Raw genomic sequence first — 25,909 nt, forward strand, 5'->3', positions numbered from 1 at the left:
GAAAGACTTGCTTGCTGTCAACCAAGGACATTCAATGCATGCGTGAGAAAGATAAAGACAGATAAACAAAGCTGAAGTCGAGCTCTAGTGACAGTAATGATTGTGTTCTACCCTATGACCCCTTAGGTCATAGTAACGAGCCTAGCCTACTCCAAAGGCATTCCTGCCCTAAGGCCATGTGTCTTTGGCTGTGAAATGCTTTTCAGTGTCACCCTCTCAATACCAAAACCACCATGAAGTAAACTTTAGTCTGAATCAATGACTCCTCTTCATGGGCTTCTCAATTCTAACAAATTCAATAGCCATAGCTGTAAGCATTCACATCAGTAGCATTCTTTGGCTAGTCTAGTTCCCCTTTTTAATGGAACCCTTTATCAGTGACACCCACAGATCATCAGTTCAAGGTTATTTGTGTTTTTCAACAAGGTTGATTAGGCATGCATTCTTTCAGAGTGCATGCATGTGTGTGTGTACTTGTGCCTGCATGGAAAGCCAAAAGAGGCATTGTATCCATCTTTGAGTTTTGACCATCCTTCTGACCCCCTGTGATGACTGTCAGGGCCTTTGTCCACTAGAGAAGCCTCACACACAGACACCCTACAGGGGCACCATTTTTTGTTTTGCCATGGGGATTTGTGGATTCTGCTATATTTTTTTTTTTTTTCAGTCTAGATTCTTTTGAGGTCTCATTGAATAAAAGTACAGACAAGCACATACACGTTAGGGACACACACTCTAACACACCTTTGATCTTAACACACACCACTAGAGCCTTTAGACACTTTCGTTTTTCCCACTGTCTATTCCTGTCAAGCCCCATGGCAGCCCTATGGCTTTTTCCAATGACATTAGCTTTGTCTTACTTTAAAGCATCCAGTAGATCTTGCATAACACCGTGTGGCTTTCAGAGCTAATCTAGTAGTACTGACTGCAGTAGCATACACATGCCCCGTGGATTGTGATGCCATAAATGTAGTCTTTTGTGTCAGTAACCTTTTTGGTTGTTGGTTAAATGTATCTGCTACATAATGCATGGACATGAGCTGCATTTTAAAGACGTAAAAAGAAATGTTTATATATTCTCTTTTAGTTTGAGCCCAGCACAGTACAGTGTCACAGCTGTCCTTTCACTGACTTAGTTTTATGTGTGTTTGTGAACATGATGTTGCAAACTCCAACTGAAGTATCACCAGTCCTTTTTTTCCTCACTTAGTTAACTTTTATCTGCTTGTGAAGTTTTGAAAGGAAAATTGTCAGGTATTTCCCTGGTAGAACTAATAATATTCATATCAGCAGGTTATTACAGTCCTTTCAATTGAGTGTTAATCCACATGGGCCCTCTCTGCGTTATCTGGGTGCATACCAGGGGAGCTTTGGAGGTATGCCCATAGAAAGGCCTAAATTACTCTTTTATTCCAGAAAACACACACAGGGGTTTGTGTGCACGTGCTCGCACACGTTTCCATCTCTGTCTGTTTCTCTCTCATCCACCCCTTCTGGTTTTCCTCTCATCAGTGCATAACCCACTCCATTTGCCCCTTACAATGGCCACACTGTATCAGAACCATCCCTGAATCACTCCAGCCGTACTCTGTCCCCAGGCCCAAGCTATGACACAGTTGGCTGGGGCAGAAGAAAGACCCTCTGGCCCTGCCTCATTAAAATGGTAAAGAGCTGGAGGAGGACAGGAAAGCTAATCCTTCTACCAGTCCCCTCCTGGAGCCCTCATCTCCTGGCCTAAGACCTTTACACACACTCACACACACACACATTTAAAGATCATGAGAAGCTAAGGGGCTATGACTGGGCTTGCTAAAATATATAACCCCTGGGAGATGGAAATGATAGGGCTTACATGAGACAGTTTAGCAGCTAGGAGTGAAGGAAATGGATTTGGATTGTGTGTGTTTGTGGGGAGGGGGTCTTGAAATTGCTCGAGCCTGCCTGTAAAGGCGCTTTAACAAAATATAGCCTTTTGATGGAGGATGATTGTAGATTTGTAAACATCAAATCGTGTGTCTTGCTGTTAAATATGAGATCAATTTTCTATTAAGTACAGACATTTGAACAATATGTATGCTGTTTTTTAGTTGCACTGCTGTGAATTTGTCCAAAGAGTGATGTTACACAGGCTACTACAGCTGAGTAGTGACAACACAAACCCCCCCTTTTACCTTTAACACACAGTGACAGCTAGCAAAAAAAAAAAAAAAATCTGCATTGTACTGTATTCTGCATCATTAATTGCATTTATTGATTGCAGGTTAAACAACATGATGTCAGCAACTTATAATGCAACTGATTAAATACACAATCAGTTTGGAAGTACTGGCTTTACCATTTAAGCAGTGTTAGTTCCAGTAACACTACACATCTAGAAAATCGGAAAAGTGTGTAGGAAAAATGGATGAGGTTGGGCAATGTGCTTACTCAGCCGGTCCACCTGAAGACTTCCCGACAGATAATGATGGTCTGCTCCCATTTTAGAAAGGGAGAGAGAGGGAGAAGAGTGAAGAAGGAAAAGGGTGAGTGGAGCCATCTGTCTGTGTCCAAAGTTAAACCACTGAGGCAGCACTCCCCTCCACACTGTGCAATTAACCTGCTATGGAGGAAGGTTCAGCCCTTTAGCTGCTTTTCTGAGGAGATCCTGACAACAGTGTTTTTGGATTATGTTAATGTGTTATGAAGTGGTTTTATGCATATGATAGTTTTGGATTTCTGCTTGAGCATCCATCTAATAATGAACCAAAAATCCAATTTTTTTTTCTTACCATTTGACTAAGAATTACTAAACATTACTAAAATGGAAAAAAAAAAAAAGTTGTTTGTCTCTCTGTGTTGGCCCTGCAACAGGTTGGCGACCTGTTCAGGGTGTACCTTGCCTCTTGCCCTATGACAGCTAGGATAGGCTCCAGCCCCCCCCCCCCCCCCCCCCCCCCCCCCCCCCCCGCGACCCTGCACAGGATGAGCGGAAGCGAATGGATGGATGGAAAAAAAGTGCATTTTGATCACTCATACCCATCATCATCATCAATTCTTCTTCTTCTTCCTCTGAATGATGACAATCTACAAAAAATCTTTGTTCCTTTTTTTCTTTGTCTGTGAACTGCTCCCAGACCATCAGGGGTTGAGCAGCTAAACTTTGCGCACACGTACATCGAAGGCCCCTTCTTATCTGTATCTGATATTATGGTCCCCTCATGTTGACTTACAATCACCTAACACTGGGCTAAAATGATCCATTTTGATCATATAAACAACATTTGCCACTGCTATTTTGTCTACTTTTTAACTTTGTGGAATATAATGGATTTCATTTGATTAATTACTTACTTGGCTGATCACAGCAATTTCCCATCAACTCTTGAGGGACACTGAGCTTTCCACACAGCCTCAAGAATTAACTGAGGAAGGCTTTTCCGATAAATGCTCTTTACAACAGACCAAGGCTCGGCCCTTGCCTTTGTTAGGTTTGTGTTTGTGTATGTGTATGTTTCTTCCTTCTCTTTTTAAATGCTCCAAAGGTCCACTTGCATGACTGCCGATTCACTAATTCGCTGACCCTACTCCTCTGCCTCAATTCATTTCTGAATCACAAAGGGTGTGGACTGTGAAAACTGGAGATAATTCAGGGGCAATAAGCATCACACTTTGTAGCTGTATTTAAAAGAGTTATTGTAACTGTACATGCTAATTATTCAAATATATAGGGCTGTAGTTTCTTTTTTAAAGAAATGGCTAATCTCACTGTTTCAATGCCATGTGTTTCCCTTATATACTGGAATATTAGTGGGAGCACACACTATGATTTTGGATTTATTTATGTAGTTTATTTATTTATTGGAGGCTAATGGGGGTCTTTATTGTAGTATCACTGCACTAGTTTTTTTTTTTTTTTCTCCACTGTCACTTTAGGTCTACATTTGATTGCACTGTTCTATACACTGGTGTTTTTAACAGTTCCACATTCACGCACGCACACACACAGTGCCATGTGTTAGCTGGCAGTTAGCCAAGGCCACAGACATAAGGCGGTGACAGTAGATGACAGCAGTAAGATTAAAGAGTGTGGGAGTTATGAGTATGGCCAGAAGACTGGCAGATCCATAAATATCACATGCAGGGATGCCCCTAATAGTTCACAGCACTGTATCATCACACAGGCCCATCATAGACGATGGTCCTGCTACAAAGAGATTTGGATGCGACATTGCGACTGTGCGTCTGAAGGAGAATGTGAGTTATTTTGAAGGCTTAGACTTGAAATTGAAATTCTCCCAACACTGCGTAACACAAAAGTCCAAGAGAAAGCACACGGATGAATGCATAATTTTTTTCTTATTTCCGATATTAGTTTTGTTTCAGCAAAAAAAAAAAAATACACTAACCATAAATCTCATGATTTTGCATTCTTTTTCAAATGTTATAAAAACACAGTTTTCCAGACTGCTGATCACGTCATCCATTAAACCATTCTTTGAGCCTCCTCCTCTGCCTTAGGTCATCTCTGAATCTGCATACTGAGGGTGTGTACTGAGTAAGCTACAGACAATAGAAGGCAGAAAACATCACAATCCTTCAGCTTTTAATTAAAAGCTTTATCTTTGGATGCATGATAGCATATTGATTATACACTATATGGACACCTCTTAATATTTGATTTCAGGTGTTTTCAGTCCCATTGCCACAGGTTTATAAAATCAAACACCTAGCCATGCAATCTACCTTTACAAACATTTGGGGGGAAAAAATGGGTCATTCTAAAGCTCCTTGAATTCAGGCTGTAATAGGATGCAACTGTTACAACAAGTCAGTTTGTGAAATGTCTTCCCTCCTAGTTTTCCCCTATCATCTGTAAGTGGTGTTATTGCAAAGTGGAAGCTTTTAGGAACCACAGCAACTCAGCTACGAAGTGGTAAAGTTACAGAGTGGGGTTGCTGAGTGTTGACGTGAATAGTGCATAAAAGTCGCCAACGCTCTGCTGACTCAATAACTGTAGATTTTTGAACTTCCTCTGGCATTAACATTAGTATAAAAACTGTGTGTCAGGAGCTTCGTGTCATGTATTTCCATGGCTGAGGAGTCATGTAGGTGTAATTTATAGATGGCCCAGGACTTTTGTCCGTAGAGTATATGTAATATCAGTTTTCTTTATAGAGGATTGTCAGTTTCTCCCAAAGACTAAAGGATTTCTGCTGATGCTTCATGATGAACTGGTTGCACAAAAATCAATAGATGCATTAGTTTGTTTTACCACAAGATACTGAAATACTTTGTGCTGATTTTTAGTAAATTATAACTGTTGGATGATTTCATTTAAGTTAAAAATTGGCAGGTACTTCACACATCCCATTATTTATACAGAAAAGCATATACAGGCACACTTTTACATTATTTAACAGAGAGCAGTGCCAATGCCGTTTTCCCTGTGACCAAGCCTTGCAGTTGTTAGACATGAATGTAAATATATTCCAGTGTAGTTACAGCTGGATACTCAGACACAGTCTGCCCCTTTCCACAGCAACATGCTGACACACTTGCACAAAAACATATACAGGGAATGCACAAGCACACTGAAACAGAGCAATAAACAGCTGGAGGGCCCTCTGTAATTAAACCTGTACTGCTGTTTGTAAGCTGTCACTGCATGTATGTGGGCAGAACACTCAGACACACATACACACACATTTTCTGTTGCATTTGCATCTCATGCGTTCCTACTCTCAAGGCTGAGTAAATTTCAGTGTGTGCTGTGTAGAGATGAGTGGTGCCTGTCTGACTCAGTTACGCTATAAACACATCTCCAGGTATATTATTATGCTGCTAGAGCTGTTCAACATTCAAATAAAATACAAAAAAACATAACAAAAAAAAAAATCATTTGGTACATTGTAGATTTGTTGATCTGCTTGCTGGGATGGGTGTGTCTCGAAAGTGAGCTTTTGAGCAGGAATAAACACTGGAATAAATGCTCACTGGTCCTCACAGTGATCTTTTTGGGTCTCCATTTAATTTTTATGCAGAATTTTCTCACTATTTTAACTCTTTTTTTCTTACAATTTTCTTGCAGTGTTTGTTCAGATGACATATTTTTTTCTTCCTCTATACAATTTTTGTGTGTAAAAAAAAATGCCTTTGCATGTTGCTTCAGCCAGTGTGTGTTTATATATGGGTGACCATATTTTGTGTGTCCCCAGAGAGGTGTGCTTTCTGCTCTGAGTGGGTGTTTCACAGACAGCCAAGAGACCAGCAGGGAAATTTCCCATCAGCCCACGGTGCAGTGTGCAGTGCAGGTTAACCACTGAAAGCTCTGAAATCCATAGCCGCAACACAACGCAGCCTTCTATCTCTCTCTTTGGCTTAGACGCTCCCTTCATCGCTGTTTCCTCTGTCTCTCCTAGCATCCTGTGCAGTTCCCTCTTTCTCTATTTTCCTCTCTCTCTTCCTCATTCTCTCTCTCTGTCTCTCCAGATGAATCAGAGCAGAGATGAAAAGCTTTCAGGAATGCTGGCAGACAGGCAGTGCCTTACAGTAATCTAACCTGGGGAAGATGAAAGCCAGCTGGGAGGCTGGGAATAGAGTAAAGCAGGAGGAAAGGTGAGAGAACAGAACGACAGCATAGAGTTTAGGGAAAGAAAGGACCAGAAGAGCTAGATAGACAGAGAAAGAAAGGGCAAAAAGATTTGGTGAGAGAGGGTTTGTGGAAGTGTGGGAATCGGAGTTAACAAGATGGATAGTTTGTGAAGAAAACGTTGAGGGGTTAGATAGCAAAATGGGTAAATTGCTTGGAGGAGAGGGAGTTAGGATAGTGAAAGGATGGAGGACACAGAGGATAGCTGCAGTAAACCTGCCTGGAAGTGGAACCAAAAGGAGAAGGAAACTGTTAGAAAAGGGAATATAAGTATCATGATAGTGATTAGGAGTAGTTTTTTTTTTTTTTTTTCTGTTGCCTTGCAGCAATGAAAACCTATTCAGCTTTACCATTAAGTATACTGCCTCTTAAAATCTTGGTAATTGCTCATCTTCTGGGTGCCCATATTTCTTGACCTGTTGAGCTTTGGCGAAGCTTTTTGTCGCCTGTGTTTCGAGGCATTTGCTCTGGTGAATAAAGTTTTATCGCAGCCAAAAGAAATTGAAAAGTACGAAAGTTTTCCTTTTGATTATACAGCACACTTGAATCCCAATCCTCTTTGAACTTCTTGCTGTTTTGTTAATAGAATTAAAAAAAAAAAAATCTTGTGATGGTGCAACGTTTTGCAAAAATTATCTTACATATTCAGTTACAGATATTCAGTTTTTTTTTTTTTTTTAACCTGCATACAAAACATTTTGGCATCAAAGGATTTTTTTTCTGTCCCTCTAAAGGAAAAGTACCAATGGATTTAAAAAATGTTTTAAAGCGGAGTTTTATTTATCAAATGGTCAGAAATAACAGGAAATGGACTTCAGTCGAGTAATGTAGCACAGTCTTTTTTGCCTTGCCTTAAATTATATGTGCGACAGTTGTCCTTATATGCATTGTGACACCCCCCAGGGAGTGGTGATGTTTGAGGAGGCAGCTGTACAGCTTTAAGGTAGATGGTAGCAGAAAAGCAAAGCAAAACACCAAGGTGTGAATTAAATGAAAGCAGACCATGAAAATGGGCTGTTACATTTGGCATTGTAATTACTCTAAGTCAGTGTCATTTAGAGAGGTTGACACATAGTGTAATTATGGCTGTCATACAGAAGCAGAAGCCCAACACAAACCTGTGGAGTTTAAATTTCAGATCCTCTTCAGTGGAACAAACTCAATTGCAACACTGCTCACTGAACACTGAAGTAGCATCAAGTGTACCACTGTTGTCACTCGAAATGGCTTTGGCATTTGGAGGGGGGGGCACTCTTTGTGTGTGTGTGTGTGTGTGTGTGTGTGTCTTTGAATCATAATGTAGGTGGAGAAGGCCTGTCGCTGCTGTGACAAATCCCTCCTCATGCACCTTGTACTTCCTGCGCAGAATGAGAGAAGCGCGCTGCACCGAAACGCTTCCCCACCTAATTGAAATTTTGAGGTATAAGAGGATTTCTGCGCAATGCAAGCTGACAGGCCTCATTCACCAAATATCCTCTTAGATTCCTCTCTCACTGTGTCTCTCCCCGAAAAAGAATTAACTTTTATCTGTCTTCAAGTTTTAGTGCAGCTTACACCCATCTTTATCTAACGTTCTGCAGGTGATGTGTCTCAGTTCCTCTCAATCTCTTCTCTTTGTCTCTTATTCTCTGTCATTCAGGCTTGCTGCTTTGCTCTGACAGTGCCACATGGTTTGCTTGTTTTTTTTTTGGGGGGTAGGGGGGTTGTCATACCTTGATATATCACATCGTAAAAGGGAAGAATAGGTAGACGGGGGGGGGATAAAAGGGATGTGGATAACAAAACTGAGAGGTGGCAGGGGCAGGAGAGGAGGGGATGGCAAAGAGACTGTAGATGGAAGGAGGAAGAATGGGAGAAGTAAGTCCGAGAACGACTTGAGTATTAGATGAACTTGACGTGACTGTCATAGCAGCCAGGTTTCAAAAGGAGTGGCTATCATGCTATAAGAATTTTAAAAGTATATCTTCATTAAATGATATTCTTAACAAGTCTTTCGTTAGTAGTTATAATACTGTTTATATTTACCAGCTGTTTAGTGATGTGGTGCTGTGTGCAATGTTTAGCATTCCTTGCTGTTGCCCCACAGTAAGAACGTCTCTGGTTCGAGCGCTTTTTTTCCCCTCTTTTCTCCTCAACTCAAGTAATTGTGGCAGATGTCTCAAGTGTCTATTTGCCACCTCATAAATAAAAGAAAATTCAATTAAATCTAATTCAAATGAATGCAGTGCACAGCAAGTAGACGTGGGTTTGAACGCATGGATTGGCTGGGGCCAATGTTTTCCTTTCACAGCCCATAGACATGCATGTTAGGTTAATTGCTTATTCTAAATTGGCCATGGATGTGAGATAGCTAAAGTGCTGTATGAATGTATGGTTAAATGTAGCTTGCAGTCTAAAGCCCACTGAGTGGTCAGTACGACTAGAAGCGAACCATATAAATTCCAGTCCATTCCGTAATTGAATTCTAAACTATAAGCATTATGTGTAAGGCAATTATAGCCATTAGTTTGGTTTTTATGAACTTGAAATGGAAGTTTATACTTGTTTTAAAGAGTGCACAAGCAGGCAGGTGAGTTGGTGAAACTTATAAGCCTGAACCTTAGGAACGAGGTCAGTGTCCTGTTTGCTTTTTTCTCTTGGGTTAGCTTTAGACACACAAACTACACAATAGAGTAAAGTGCAAAATCTAAATCTTTAGCCCAGGTATGGAGTAATCATACTTGTATGACCAGTCAGCAAAAGCAAGCAATGCAGGAAAAAGGGCAAGGTCCAAAAATGGGCAACGATGTCTAATATAAGAGCACGACTTCAATGATACAGAGTTAAAATGCACAGCACTCAGTGTTCCTGTTCTTCACGTTTCACACTACAGTAGCTAATGTGCTTGTTTCTATTTTGTCTGTGTAATCACCCACAGACTCACACACACACACACACACACAGGCCTGTGCGTAACACATTTGTTAAAGTATAGTTTTATTTGAACATGATTGCATGCTTTTTTTTTTTTTTTTTTTTTTTTTTTTATCTATTCCCTCGTCTTTGTGATTAGATAACCAACCATCCTGAAACAACATGCTCATTTATTTATTGGGTGAAGTTATTTGACTCCCACTGTGAAGCCTCTATTATCATGCACAATACACTGCTTTTATACTATCTCATAATACATGGGCGTGAAACTCTAATGTGCTCCCTTGATAAATCAGTGCTAATTTTAGAAAAGGAAAAAAAAAAAAAAACTCCTGCAGTGTAAGGGGTGGGATATACAGTAGTTGGGATGTCTTCATTATAAGAAAGGGGATATGCTTTCAGAAGCAAAACATGACCCAGTCAGGAATTAATGGAATGCATTATTTAGCTTATATCACAAGGTAAAGCAATTGCCACACCACCAAGAAATAAGTGTCACACAAAGTAATAACTCATGTTTTTTGTGGTTGTTTTTGTTTTTTTCTGGCAAGCCCTCCAGCAACCCTATTACTGTATTAAAGTTAAAGTAGAGTCTCAGCCTAATGTTATATTTCTAGTATGTCAGACATAATTCAGGGTGAGGTATTGTACCCCATACGGGGAGACATAGAAATGAAATTGTGTTATATGTTGTGATTAATGTGCTCGCCTCCGGTGGATGTTTGAAGTGAGAATAAGACAGGGGCAGGAGAAAATAAAATAAAAGTGACCTTAAGCAACTGACCTGTTTCTTCAGGGTGTGTACGGTATATCTCGTCTCTGTCCTCACATTTCTCTTTTGATGGACATTTCATAGCAACGTCAAACTCTTGCTTGTATTTACGAGTATTTGCATTGTCAAGCAAACAGACAAAAAGAAAAGAAATATTGCTCTCAAATAATTACAAAAGAGGGAGTTCTCCATGGTCACACTTCATTTTCAGTCACCCGTGTGTAGAAGGGTTTGAAGTACTGCATTTGTATGCATAGTTACCAATTTTAAAAAGCACATGCTCAGGCTAATTTTATGCAAGCTATTTTTGTTTGTTTTTTTTAGTCTTGCTTTTGTTATTGCACTTAATTCATTATACATAAAGTATACTTTTAGGGGTGCAACAAAATCCTTGTTTTTCTTCTAAAAAATGAATCTTTAACATTACAGCTTTTTAGCATGTTTTAACCAGACTTTATTAGCTCCACGTGGCTAACGATTATAAGTAATATGAGCACAGTTTAATCATTTGGCATGTATCTCAACACACTAATAATAGCTTTGATCCAGTGATGTTTTCTGATTGCTACATGCAGTATGTGAAATGCACACTTACTGCTCTAGTAAAAACTGTATGAGGGGTTGCTTTCGCAGGCCCTGTGCGGCTGGTGGACTAGAAAACTGTTATAACAACCAGTTACGTATTTTTTTCAGACACATACACAACCATCATGGACTGTATCCGAGCCATTTTCAGTGGACATTGGCCTTTAGACTCCTTGCTCTTTTTCATTCTCTTTCCTCCAACGTTTCCATTATTATAGCAGTTGGTGAATCAACACATGCCTCAAGGGTTTAGCGCAGTGTTATTCCTCGCGCTCCCCGTCCTCCTCCTTGTTTTTCATTTTCTCACTGTCTGCCTCTCTGTCTCCCTCTCTCTCTGCTAGGCCAGCAATGCAATTTTTCACTTCAGTGGGAAAACAGGTATAATAGAGGGAGTGTGCCAGTCTGTTTAATAAAGGAATAAAGGCAAAGGGGAGAGATGAGAAAGGAAAAAGGAAGTGCCCTTGGGGCTGAGAATAAGGGAGTGCACAAATATATGCACACATACACACAAACACACTTGTGTAGACAGTAAGGAGGAAACACAGAATCACATCTGCTTATCTCTGAGGAATTGGTTTTGAGGTGCTTCCCTATTTAATTAGAAACTTTGGTAGGTAGCTCGTAAATCACCACAACATTGAAGTGAACGGTAGGCAATGAATGCTTCCAGTGCAAATGTTGGTGCACACATACGTACGCACACAGATCTGCTCAGGTCTGAAAGGTAAGAGCATTGATAATTTATGAATTCATGAATACGAGTGGTCTCCAGCTGAAGTCAGTTATCCATAAATTTAATCTGTGTGTATGTGTGATTCTGCTCAGGCATCACCGCACAAGTAGAATACCTTATTTTTCAGGAGAATGTTTAAAAACAATTTCCTTCATCACATTCGTGCTTTTTTCTTTTTCCTTTTTTTTTTTAAAAGAAAATTTTCTGTTGCAAGGTCACGTTACTCAGTTATGTGATTATATCTGACCAGAGACTCAAGACAGAGGTAGTGTTAAGATGACCTTTTTGCATTCTGGTGTATGTGATTGTGTGGGCACAAAACTGTGCACATATTTAGTGCTTGAACTTTAGGTGTGTGTGTGTGTGTTTGTGTGTAAGAGTATGCCTGTGTCTCTAGAGTTATTCTGATGGCAGTGTGTGGTAACAGGATCCAGGGTGAAGTCTGCTCTCAGACAGCGTCTGGCTCTCAGCTCCCCATCTATTATTCACACACCTGCGCGCGCGCGCACACACACACACACACACACACACACACACACACACACACACACACACACACACACACACACACACACACACACACACACACACAGCCTTTTTCTCTACCCTTTATTTGCCACATTAGTAGTCAAATGGTTAAAAGTTCAGCATCGTTTAGCTTTTTTTTTTTTTGTTGTTGTTCTCTTTCCTTTGTTTGCACTTGTATCGGTGTAAGTCTGTGTGCATTTAATATATATTTGTGCTTATCTCCGAGGACACCAATCACACTCTTGAAGTCAATGAACTGCTCTGTTTGTCCTGGTAAACAAGCTGAAAATAAGTATTGACCAGAGAAAAGGGGACAGACTGATAAGCAAGTACAAAAAGAGAGAAAACCACTGAAACAAAGCATAGTTTGGTAAAGAATGGCACAAGAGTTCTCAAAGTCGTGCTTTCTCCTTGGCTAAAGTTGATCAGAGCCTGTCATTAGGCCATTATCAGATCCAGACATCTTTTTTGGGGACTTGACCCTTCTCCAGCACCCTTGTTGGATATGCTACTGATTGACATTTATAGAAGCCGAGTATGTTCTGGTCAAGAAAAGCCCACACTCTACCCTGTTACAGCTTGGTACGAGATGCATAAAGGTCACAGAGGGGGGGTGATAGCGAGTGATCCTTTGAATGCTGATCAAAGTCTGTCATTGGACCTTTATCTGCCAACCTCATATTCATCCCAAAGAGAAATATAAACCTGTTTTGTGCAAGACTGATCAAAGGTTTACCAACAAACAGATCCTCTACTCATTATCCTCAGTAGTTATATAAATTGGTGATTGACAGCGAGGGAAGCAGGATTTAGATAACTGATAAAAATTCAGTTAAAAGTGCCCAGTAGAGATTTTTAAAAGCAAATAAAAGTTGTGTTTTCATAGTTACTTATCAAAAGCAGGTGTCAAATACATTTTCTTTTCAAAAAACATTTGCAAAGCAGTTTTTTAATTGTAAACTTTTTTTCCCAAATGTTTTTGCACTTAAGATGTTTAAACTCTTATTCGTGCTTCAGCACCATTAGAAAGGTGTTGGATGGGCCCTGAATTTCATCTCCACACACACAACTACAGTCTTAAACAACTCTGCAAAATGATGCTGTGGTCCTTATAGACCCCTGTTCTTAGCGCTATTGAGTTCAGAGTTGAATGAAGAGAAACTGAGATGGTTTAAATGGTTTAAAATCACAGTAGAAATGTCTCTAGTTCAGCATCATCCCTGCAAGTAATTTGAAAAACTGTGCTCAAGTGTAACGAGGAAAATTACCTCTATTTCACCAGCAGAGTGGCAACAGCAAATATAAATTTCATTGAGTTTTTTCCCCCCTGCTTACTGCACTTAATCATTTATTTTTGGGGAATATCATCACTTTATTTTTAGTGCCTAAAACAATTTAGCAGTCTTGAACTTCCCCGCCTTCGTTTGATGCATTGCTGGGTTTCATAGTCTATGACAGGCACCTGTTGAGTTAGTGCCATAGCTGAAAGCCGTTGGCAGGACTGTGTGTGTCGGATCAGATGCGTACACGTTTCTCTCCATTCTTGGAAATGGAACAGCTCAGATCTGTGCTGCTGCATTCAACATACAGTACTCCAGTCATCTGCTGCTAATGCATTCAGATATATTGTAGAGTCAGCGCTTGACAGGTCAGGTGCTGTTTTGGTGGCAGCGCAGCATATTAGGATAATAATAAAAATAGATAATGGAAATGCACTTAACTTGGTTGTAGAAAGAGAGAAAAGGCGGATATTTAATTCCATTTCAACCTTTTTTTTTTATTTTAAATTTTCCCTCTGCTTCTCTAACATAAAGCTAGCCATGTTTTGCCTCACCACATGTCCAGTGTCCTGGTCCTTGCAATTCTAAGGGTATGGCTGAAAGCCTTGATTTGATACAATAGGCTGATATGGTGACCTCACTTCTCCGGGGGGCATGTTGACTTCATTAATGGTTCCCAAAGCCTTTTAGCTCTCGCACTGTGGCCTCTGGTCACATTATATAATGGGGTGCACTCCACTCAGTGGCACTGCCACCAGGTTGCAACGCTAATAGAGACACAGGTGGTGATATGCCCTCAAATTATGCCATTGCCTCTGTGAGGTTCTTGTGGGCCAGACAGTAGCTCCAGCAGAGGCTGCAGGAACAGCAGTTCTTGTCACTGCAGACAAAATGAGGTAACAAAATAAGCACTTTAGGGGAAATAATAGATTTGAATGAGAAATGTGCATATGGACTTTCCTCTTCTAGGAATTTGTCTGCAATAATGAAGCAAAACATGCTGATCTATTTTTCTATATTAACTGTAAAAATTAACACCATCAGTAACCATATTTCAATATGCTTTATAAGGCGTAATGAAATAAAAAAAAAAGCCTTCAAGGCTACTTATTTCCAGTCACATTTGACAGCAAAAATAGTGCGAAGGATCTTTAGTCTAAAGACATGCAAGGACGATTACAGAGAGGGTGAGTGAATGGGAGACAACATATAAAACACTGAGTCTGAGCTCTGACAGAAGAGACTACACCATAATATAAAAGGAGGAGTGAAATTTCAGAACAGGAGGGGGGAAAAAAGTAAATGAGAGAAACTGAGTGAGACATCAGAAGTCAAGAGGTCACAAATGTTCTCTAGATTGAACTGGCCACAAGCCTGCAGGTATTTTAGACAACCTCATGACTTAAAGATGGAGGCAGAACAGCAGAGAGAGAGAGATGGAAAAAAAGGAGCAAAGAAATAGCAGAGCAGGGAAATGAGTAACAAAAGCTGAGCTGTGAGCCCCCTGCCTGGTCACAGTGCTCTAAGGCAGCTCAAAAGTGAAGGCAATGATAGCAAGGGAAGCTGTCACTCATCCTTTGAAGGCATAGAGGAGACTGAGCGAGGAGAGGAGGGCAGGGGGGAAAGTTAGGAAGCCTCCGGACACTTGTCCCCTTTCACGTTCACCACCATCATCCCTCACAATAACATTCTTGTACTTCTCTTCCTGCCTTCTCTGTCTATCTCTCAGCAGGTGGATAAGGTTAGATTAGTAGACCACATGGACCTGCAGGCTAAAAGGTACCACACCTTTAATGCTACAGCGGTCAGTCACCGAATCAGGGGGTCCCCCTGCAGCTCTGCCTGATTTAGTGTCAGATCTCAGGTGGGAGATGGTTAAAAATATTTACTGGAGTAGCATTAAGTGCACATATGCTACCTCTGATTCAGCCTTTTATTTCCCTTATATGTTACTTTATATTGCTGCTGCTATGCCCTCCACTATCTGCCAGGCATCTGCATTATACCATTTTTCTAACCAGCAAAGAAATACAAGTCAGTCAGTTAAGTTTAAAAGGTTGCGTATCCATCCAGCCCTTCTTCCTATCCAGTTCAGGGGCATGGTGGGGCTGGAGCCTATCCCAGCTGTTATAGGGCAGGAGGCGGGGTACACCTTGGACAGGTCTATCTCAGGGTTTAAACTGAACTGGAGCAACCAAAACAAGGATGTGTTTTTATCGTGCCGTTCCTTTTATTCCTAAACTGCCAAGCCAAAAATGAATCATCTATAGAAGATTAACCTAAACAAGTTTAAACTCAACAGGGGCACGACTGTAGAAGTCACATTTCTCCACATTTTTGACAATGGCAGTGCAAATCTTTGTAGTTGCTTCCCCGCTAACAATGACATTTCCTTGATTTGCACCCACATAGCACCTTCTCTCACAGAGAAGGCATCAGGGAAAGGCATTAATTAAAATCCTGCTGTGTAGCAGATATGCCTAATTGCAAACATAAAACAGAGAATAGTGAATTAAAGCATAGAATGAGTTCAGTTCCACTCAGTGGGGCTTTTTTTTTTTTTTTTTTTTGCTCACTCATCTTCCTATACAGAGGAGCTGAGTTGAAAAAAGAAGAGGAATTTTAAATCTGTCTTTAATAAACTGACTGAATATTTTACTTTCATAAAGGAAAGCTATAAACCACTGAGTCACTGTTGTATTATTTGAATAACTACAAGATGACACTATTGTAGCTTGTCATAAAATATAAAATACTCTGCCCAAAGACAACGTAGATGTAGAAAAACCCCCATAGCATTAGTTATTTATGTGTCACCTACAATACTTGTTGAAATTGAACAGATTTACTGCATCCTGGCCAGACATCTTCTTTTCAGAATAAAACCACGTGTCTGTTTTTGATTGTCCCTAATAACTCTTGCTGGCAATAGCCAGCAGATCATATGAGACTCTGTATTCTAACAATGCTGCACGACCAGCCTGGCATCCCACATTTGGGTGCGACATTCTTGTTAATACCCTCAGATTAATGTCAAATTATCTACACTCCCCCACTAGTGTTGCACCAGTCCATCTCGCCTCAAGCTAAATATCGAGGCATTGAATGTGGAAGTGCAGAGCTTTTTCTGGCATTGATTGACACTGAGAGATGGAGCCAGTCCGCCTCTAGCCCCCTTTCCTTCTGTTATTCTTTCTGCTCAGCCCCCCCTCAGCCCTCTTTTCTCTCTGTCTGCCATATGTTTCAGCAAGCTGGACAGATTTGGGCAATCAGACAGCCACCATTGTGTTGCTGTCGGTATGAATAGAATGCGTGGAGAGACACATTGCCATTATGTAGTGACGATACGTTGCTTCTTTTTTCCCCCCGTCTCTTTCACGGTTAATGTTCCTCTCCCTTGTCTCTGTCTATCTGCCTGAGTCTCTTTCTAGTCTCTTAATACATGTCCTGCTTTGCCTGGATGAGTACCTAACACTGCTGTCTGCTTTAAACAAGGGTGAAAACCTGAGCCTGAGTGTGGCAAGTCAGGTTGCGGTGTCTTTTGGCATTTGGCCGTACTGTTCTCTGTTCAAAATGCTTATGATGATATCTCAAACCAAGAAAAGGCTGAAGGCCTTAAAGACATGACCTGTGGAAAACTTGATATTGACACTTGTATTCTGTCATACTTTTAGAAATACTTGTAAGTTTGTAAAACTAACAGAATAACTCTTGTAAAGATCTTGTAAGTGATATGAGCTCTTTACAAGAGTTGTTTTTCTTTTTTTATTATAACTTTGGACTATTGGAATTTAATTGGTTATAATTTTTATTTATTTACAGCTATTGGTGAATATAACACTGACAGTCTGCCTGCATTTTAAACCAAAGTGTCTAAAACATTAATTTAAAAAAATAAACTAATTTATGTCTTATTTCATTATCAAGTGAAGCCAAGCCAAAACAGTTTGTTCATAGCATTAAGCAGCTAAAGTTAGATGCTGCCAAACCAAAACTTCCTAATTGTCATAACAAGATTTGCAAACACTGAACTGTGCTGAACTGAACAGCACAGCTGTGCTGAAAAATGGTCACCTTTGAGGTTTTTCTATCATAAGCTTTCTGTGTCTTCTGGTCTGAGTTTTGTATTTTCTGTTACTTCCTGTTTTATTTTGAAGGGTATTCCTTCATGTGACTCTCTGTCCCTTTTTCTTCCATTTGTTTTCTTATTACCTTATTACCATTCTTTCTGGTGTGTATTTAATCTGGAAGTGTTTTTCAGATTGTTGTTACTCACCTCTTGTTTCTAATTTTGTCTTTTTGTTATTTTCCCTTTATCTTTGGTGATTCCTGCTACCTTCCTATAGCCTCATTTATTAAATATTTCTCCTGTCACTAAAGATCAATTTGCTTTATTACCTTCTTTTAAGTATGTATTAGGTCTGCTTGATTAAAAAATAAGGTTTATTTTTTATTTATTTAACAGTGGAAGCCAGGATTACTTTAGCATATCCAAAACAAAAGAGTTCATGACCCCTTTAGCTGCAGAAATGCTGGCAGGGCACTGAGTTTGGCCATGTGTGTGTTTCAGAAGATTAGTGAAATTCTTTGCACAAATATTGTGGAAATTTAGTTTTCCCAGCATGCTGTATGACTTTGGATGACTTTCTGCTCCGGCCCACTCACCTCACTGTGGTTCCATGATACGTGTCAGACCATAGTGATACTTTAGTCAGCAGCTTATTCTGGCTTCCCCTAGCAGCACGTTGGTCACGGTGTGTGTTCCAGCCACGGTGAGTTAGTTTGTGTGCCACGCAAAACAGACTGCAACTCTGTGTGACAAGCCTTCCTTTTGCCACTCCAAAATCCATGCCGTCATAGGCAGGGACATCATTTTGCAGGCTCTCTCACTGGCCTTACTCAGAACCAAAAAGTTTCTCTTCTGAAGTTTTTGTATGTTTAAGAAGTTTATTTTAAATACAGAGTTTCAGCAGTTAATTCACTTCCTCCCACAGTCCATATGCACTCACTTCATTAGGTACAAAAGGTTCAATTGCTTAGTAACTTAAATATCTAATCAACCAATCATATGGCAGCAACTCAGTACATTTAGGCATGTAGAACCAAAAAATTTAATTTGGAAAGAAAAGTGATTAAAGTGACTTTGCTTACTGGGACCAGACGGGCTGGCATGAGTATTTCAGAAACTTCTGATCTACTCGGATCTTCCCTCACATCTACATCTCTAGAGAGCTTACAAAAAAAAAGAGGAAAAAAAAGAGGTCAGGGGAGAGCTTAATGACCACAGTAATAACACACCATGTCACAAAGCTCAGATCATCTTAAACTGATTCCTTGAACATGACAGTGAGTTCAGTGTACTGAAATTGCCTCCATAGTCATCAGATCTCAGTCCAATAAAGCACCTTTGGGATGTGGTGGAGTTGGAGATTCATATCGCACATGTGCATCTGACGAATCTGCAGTAACTGTGTGATGCTATCATGCCAATATGGACCAAGATCTCTGTGGAATGTTTCCAGCACCTTGTTGAATCTATGCCATGACAATTTAAGGCAGTTTTGCAAAGGCAAAAGGGGATGCAACCCGGTACTAGCAAAGTATACCTAATAAAGTGGCCAGTGAGTGTATGTGACATTAACTGACCAGTCCAAATTGGTCATACACTCGCACTGTAGGTGTGGATGTGAGTGTTAATTGTTGACTGTGCCTCTGTGTTAGCCCTGTGATTGATAGGCAACAAGTGTATTCCCCACCTCTCGCCCAGTGTCAACTGGGATATGCTCCAGCTTCCAACTGTGACCCTCCAAGCAGGGACAGCTAATGATGTGCTACCTTCAGTTTGCTCTTTTGATAATGTGCTGTTATCTCGATGGTGTGGTTGTGGCTGTGTATCTCCTACATTTAATCACAGCAGTATATTTATTTCTCTTGATGATTGACTTGACTAGTCCTAACATGTGGACAATCTATGTCATGATGTGATGTAAAGCGGTTTCTGCACAATAGCAGCCCGAGTTCAGAGATGATCCAAAATCAATAGATGTTCTGAGATGTGTAACCAGAGGTACTGAATTTCAAAGGGCAATTTTTACTAGAAGAGTGTTCCAGAGGGGCAACGAGATTATTGACTAAGGATATGGAAGGTGTTTGTTGACTCAACCATGACAAAACAGGCACTCTGTGTCCTGACATTGCAATAATCTTATTTTTTTCTTTACTGTCCTCTAATTTATTTCTGCATCTTTTCTATTTTCTGTCATACAAAATAATGCAACATTTAACACGACAGATTTTTTTCAGAGCATCCTATGTTACCATTCTGTTTTTTTTCCAGCCCACAGACATGTCAGAGGAAATACCATACCTTCCATGTGCTTTTGCGGCATAGAGTGCCAATGTGAGCAAACTGAGCGAGGGTAATCCTGTGGTTTTCACACCGGAATGGCTTCCCCGTCTGTATCGCACCTTCTGCTAGCTGTTAGCCCCATGGAGAGAGGGAAATGGTGACTTTAGGCATATGATTTTTCATGGACACATTCAAGGCAGGAAATACCATCTGCACATGATGTTCCACTTGTTTTTCTCTGCACTCTGACTGTTTTATTAAATCATCTGCAGTCATTAGATTCATTCTTTTTGATCTGCACTGCACTCACATTCTGTTCATACTGTTTTTTTTTTTTTTGTCGTTTTTTTTGTAGTTTCCGAGAAAAACTTTTATAGTCAGGCCCAAGTAACTTTAAATATCTATATAAAAATATTTTATATGCACTAAATGTATTTTTGTGACAGTGCAATCACTGAGAAAAGATACTCTGTGTGTGTCTCTGTACATTATTACTGCAGAACCCACTGTTCATGATAGAACTGTTGTAGTTATCTGTCACAGCCACTAGGTGGATGCTGTATCTGGACAAAGTGGTCACTTTTGTGGGGGGATTTTTCTCCATGTGAACTGTGATGGTGTGAATCACTTGCATGGTGCTCCCGATCCACTCTGGGCTATTAAAGGAATATTTACTACACAAGTATGCTCTGTGTGTGCGCTCTGAGTCAAAAGTGCCAGTAAATCTCCCAGCTCTTCCCAGAGTATCCCTCATTAGCATACGAGCATCTCCAGCCAGACAGCCTGTATGTGTGTGTATAGGCGTGTGAAAGAGAGAGACAGTGAACTGCCAATGTTTCTGCACGTGCAGTCACTTGTGTGAATACACTGGTGTGTATGTGTTCATCTATATGTGGGCCTAGCGCATCTCTCACCTTCCCACTACTCTGAGGCAAAATGAAGTCTGTCTGGCAGTGAATGTCTATTGTGTAGCGCTAATGTGATAGCAGAGATTAGCATTGTAATCCATTTAGCATAGAGCAGCTAATCCACTTTATTACTGTTGAAAAGGAATCTGATAATATTGGCTAGCACCAGTGTGGCTGCCTTAATGATTTTAGGCTGATGAAAAAAAAATACTTTAAGATATATTAATAATTACGGTCTCTGATAATAAATCTGGGATTAGTATTTTCATAACAAACCATATCATTAATTTTAATTTTTTTTTGTTTGCTGTGCCTTTTCTTTGTCTAATTATAAAGCACTTTTCATGTAGTAAGTGCACATTTTTTATAAATTCTTTTAGGAGCTGAGTTTGATATCAAAGCAGATGAAGACGACTCTGTTTTAAAACCTACAGCCCCTTTTGTATGTGCCAATTATTGTACAAACAAGTCCACTGGTCCTTGATTTAAATCAGTCCTTCTCCCCTGTGTGTTCCCCTCCAATCCCAGTGTGACTAAACCAGCTAGCGTTGCATTCTTGCAGACGTGCTCTGCGCTCCCTGGTGGCTTGTTTGTTTTGTTGGTGGTCAGATTGAGGGATAATATACAGGAACTTCCCCTTGAAGCCTCTTTGCTCCTTGGTGACTGTGGATCTGTCCCAACACAATAAAACTCTATATTCAGTGGCTGCTATAGACTGTCAGCCCTTTAACTCTACACAGCAAATGACTCGAAACCTTATCACATGCTGTCGAGGTAAACTGATACACGTTTCCATATATGTGCATGCACAAACGATGAATCATGTGTGTGTGTGTGTGCTTGAACACCTAAAATTAACACCCCCTCAATTGGGCAGATAAGATAACCCCACCTGCTGAATTGAGCCCTGGCTTACAAGAAAGTTTCTTTCTTCTTGTCTCCTTCTCTTCTTTCCTTCTCTCCTATTTGCCTTCTGTTCCTTTCTTTGCAACTGACCCTAGTGCGTACAATGGTTCCCAGTGGAAGTGTGTTGGGCTTTGTTAAAAAAAAAAGAACTCAAGGTTCTTTGAGATCGAGGCCACTACACAAGCCAAGCAGGAGGCTGGGGGAAAAAAAAAAAGGAAGAGAAATGAGAATGAATGAGAAACAAAAAAGGAGGGAGAGTGGGGTGAACTCAGGGTTAAAGAAGGTGTCTGTTTAAAGAAATGTGATGTTGTGAAAGGGGATATCAGCAGAAACAGCAGGGTAGGGCAGCACTTAAACTGCAGCCTGTGTACTTAGGCTTCTTTCTTTGCGCTACAATAGTTGACTGTCAAAGCAAAGACAAAGGAAAGTTGCTTTGAACTATAGAGAGCTGCAGATTCTTTGGTTTTTGTTATGTGGAGGATAAAGGAAAGGTAGAAACAACTAACATTGTCGCTTACTATAAAGAACATCCTGATTGAGTTTCTTAACATCGCCTTAAAAGTTATAGTGATAGAAATTTAAAGCCTTGAGAGAAAAAGAACATATCATGACTCATAGTGCCAAAAAAAAGAAGAAGAATTTCCTAAAATAAATCTTACAAGGTGAAACTGAAAAAATGCAAATGCCCACCAGTCCTTTTCATCCAGTCCTTAACAAACACAAGCACCTTTCAGGGCCATTTTATCGACTGGTTCAGTCAGACTTCCTGACCTGAAAGAGGCTTTAGTTAAAGATGTGTCACCTTATGATATTCAGACAGATAGGGCATAGAGTATGCTGTCCTAAGCTTATTATAATTAATCAAATAGTGACTCACCTGTCTAGTTGACCATCTGCTTCCTATCCAATTATCTCCTGTTTATGCCTGTTACCTGTGAACCCTTATGTGCTGAAGAGCACAAAGAACTACCAAGAGTCCTCACAACTTTAACAAGACTTGCTTCACACCTCTTTCTGTGTGTGTGTGTGTGTCTATTCTACTGGGTGCTGAAAGTTGCTTAGTTAGGTACATGTCAGGACTTTGTGTTACTGGTAAAATGGAGCCAGAGGACAAGATTTAGAAAGGATCATTTGGTGCACACACTCAGATGGTATGTGTGTGTGTGACAATGTAAGCAGATGTTCTGGCACAACCCAGACCACTTCCATCACATCAGCAAGTGTCCACGGGCCCAATTCCATGCACTTTCTGCTGAGTAAACTCACCTAGGGGCCCATAGACCACACCTCTTGCCCAGATGCCTTATTACCATAATCACTTTTGAATGGCTCAAACTGCGATAAAGAAAGTCTTCCTTCTCAGCTACAGCACCGACAGCCTCGATGCAAGGCAAAATTCTAAGTCAGATATATCCTGGACTGTTTTGATAATAAAACATCCAAAAGTACCTTTTAAATGATTTCTGCATTCCTATTTGCACGCTTTGTTGTCCTAGAAACTACCTTTGTTCCATTGCCAAGTCCTTCCTGGAAGGCAACCATTTTCACTCTCACTTTTCTTATTTGCACCTCAGCTGTTCTTTATTTCAGTGTTATGTCTTCAGCTGGTTGCTCATTTACACATTTATGTAATTGGACTTTCTGAGCAGTTGATTCATGTTAGGTTGTCAGTGTCATCCTTGCAGTGCCCATGAAGCAAAGGTTGTGAAGGAGTGATTCAAAATGTATATTATGTACAGTATGGTAATCTTTTAATGTGCTTCTCTTCTTGCTTTTAGATCCGTGTAGACGGCTCCTCACGTGCCCTTCAGTATGAAACTGTGCAGGCTGTGGAGAATGGACCCATCCTCAGAGACATGGCCTTCTCTTCTGACCATCACTACCTCTATGTCATGTCTGAGACCCAGGTCAGACACACAAACAAACACATACATCAAAACTCCTCCCTGCTGACTCAATATTATAACCACTGGCATTTATCATTTTCTTATGTCACAGGGTAGAATAACCTTTGGTATGGCAATAGAGGATTTCATTACAGCCTGACTAGAGGAGAGAACAGGATTAGATGGACCATTGGATGTTGTGACTATATCTTTTTATAGAAACAGACTGTGAGGGTAGAGCTGGAGTGAATAAATGTGTTGAATTATGGGGGGAGAGAGAAGAGTGGTCTTAGTCCACTTTTGTGTGTGCTGGTGTGTATGTCTGAGTAGGCAGATTCGCACATACACATCTCTCTTGGTACCTTTGATGACATGGAATGTGGAGCGAAATAGCAGCACTCTATGTAATGGACACAGGCTGCAAACACCTCTATCAGAGGCAAAACCTTGCCAAAATAGCACCACGGAAAGTCACATAAATGGACACCCCTCTGAATCACTGACTGTGTTAGATATTCGCTTTCCCTTTATATTTTACACACAGCTCAAGCATGGACTTGCATAATAATTTGCATGTACAATAGATGATGTGGTTGATGAGTTATGTGAAGCTCTGAATGTCAAGTGATCAAAGTTCACTTAAAAAATGGAAAAACTTCAGTTCGCTGCAAAAATGACTTCATTTCTTCAGTGTTCTCACCAAAGCCAGATAATAACCACAGCTAGGTCACCAATATGAAACGGTAAATTCATAGACCTGTGGCATTCAACAGCAGTCAATAAAGTAATTACACACCTGGCTTAACTAAAGCTACCAACAGTAGTTTGTTCAACTATCAGTACAACATTAAAAGAACTGAAAATTGTATCCATATACTGATGCAGATTAAATCCAGTTCAATTCAGTTAAACTCAGTTCAGTTTATATAGCACCAAATCATAACAACAGTCACCCCAAGGTGCTTTATATTGTAAGATAAAGACCCAAACAATAATAGACAGAAAACGCCAACAATCAGATTATTCCTTGATGACTAAGCTCTTGGTGACAGTGGGAAGGAAAAACTCTATTTTAACAGGAAGAAACCTCTGGCAGAGCAAGGCTCAGGGAGGGGCATTAACATGCAAGGGAGAGAGACAGGACAAAAACACACTATGGATGTGACATATGGGATATATAAGCAACATTTTACTGTACTATCTTAACAAGATAGCTTTATAGTTGGGATGCAAAGTACCTCTTAGCCTACAGTTTTTTTCCTCCAGATGTATAAAATCACGCACCTAGCCATTCAATTGACCTTTACAAATGTGAGAAAGATCTGAAGTCGATTGAGGTACTGTAATAGGATGCCACCATTGCAACAAGTCAATTTGTTAGTGATATTGTTGGAAAGTGGAACCGTTTAGGAACCAGCCGTGCAGGTGGCTCAGTGCTTTTGCTGCCATAGTTTATCAGCATTCTAGAACCGCACCTAATTACAGCATTTATTTAGTTACATTTAACCACTGCAACACTTTCCATGAGGCACTGTTAGCAATTAAATCACGAAGGCCCAATGAAGCCACCAGTGAATTGCTGTCTGTTTGCTGTTCATTATTAATGTGACTGTTAGAAACAATTTTGCAGAGGCTCTGAAGTACGGATAATGCGCATATCATACCCCCTCTCAGTGTCCGCTTCATCTCCTGCCACCCACAATCGCAGAAGGCAACTGCTGTTTTGTTGGCATCAGTTATTACCCCTGTACATTGTTTGCAGCTTCCAGAGGATTATAGACCTGTCTGGCACCATGGAAGTGTCACTATTTACTAATGTGGTGCATTTGCAATTTGTCTGTGTGTGTGTGTGTGTGTGTGTGTGTGTGTGTGTGTGTGTGTGTCTACGTGCGCGCGTGCATTTTAAGTGCCCAGATTATCGTGATAACATTTTAAAATATCAGACGCAGTGAGTTGAAGGTGCCCTTTCAGATGCAGCTCTCATTGCCTCTCATAGTCAGCCCATCTGTAGAGAGGGTGAGAAAGCAAAGGAAGAGCACAAATCACAAGTGAGCAAAATAAGGACATTTAGGATGCTGTTTGTCACAGCATCCAATTACTACTCTTTTGTGCAGATCTGTTAACTGGCAATGTGAGAATTTGTTTTCTGTTCCTCTCTCTCTCTTGGATTGCAGTCCATGTAATTGGGTTTATAAAAGATATTACAGATTAACAAATGAATTATTAAGAATACTTGACTTCCATTTTTTCCCCCCATTAAGTAAGATTTCTTTATGTCTCACTGTTGTTTCCTAACATCGTGTTACAAATTTAGCTTTTTTTTTTTTTTTTAATTTGCATGCCAATTAGATTATATTGAAAAAATGTGAATTTTTTTTGTCCCATAGTCACTGTGTGTGTGTGTGTGTGTGTGTGTGT

General features: G+C 40.3%; 1 protein-coding gene across 2 annotated transcripts in view; it reads left to right on the forward strand.

Annotated features, from left to right (window-relative positions):
* Positions 1 to 25,909, forward strand: part of plxna4 (plexin A4) — a 243,784-nt gene that overhangs the window by 109,167 nt on the left and 108,708 nt on the right. For both annotated transcript variants that reach the window (XM_030720671.1, XM_030720670.1), the window contains exon 4: positions 23,384 to 23,512. In XM_030720671.1, the coding sequence (XP_030576531.1) occupies positions 23,384 to 23,512 (129 nt within the window). The remainder of the gene's footprint in view (positions 1 to 23,383; positions 23,513 to 25,909) is intronic.

This window comes from Archocentrus centrarchus, chromosome 23 (assembly GCF_007364275.1).
Source record: "Archocentrus centrarchus isolate MPI-CPG fArcCen1 chromosome 23, fArcCen1, whole genome shotgun sequence".
In the NCBI taxonomy this organism is placed as follows: Eukaryota; Metazoa; Chordata; class Actinopteri; order Cichliformes; family Cichlidae; genus Archocentrus; species Archocentrus centrarchus.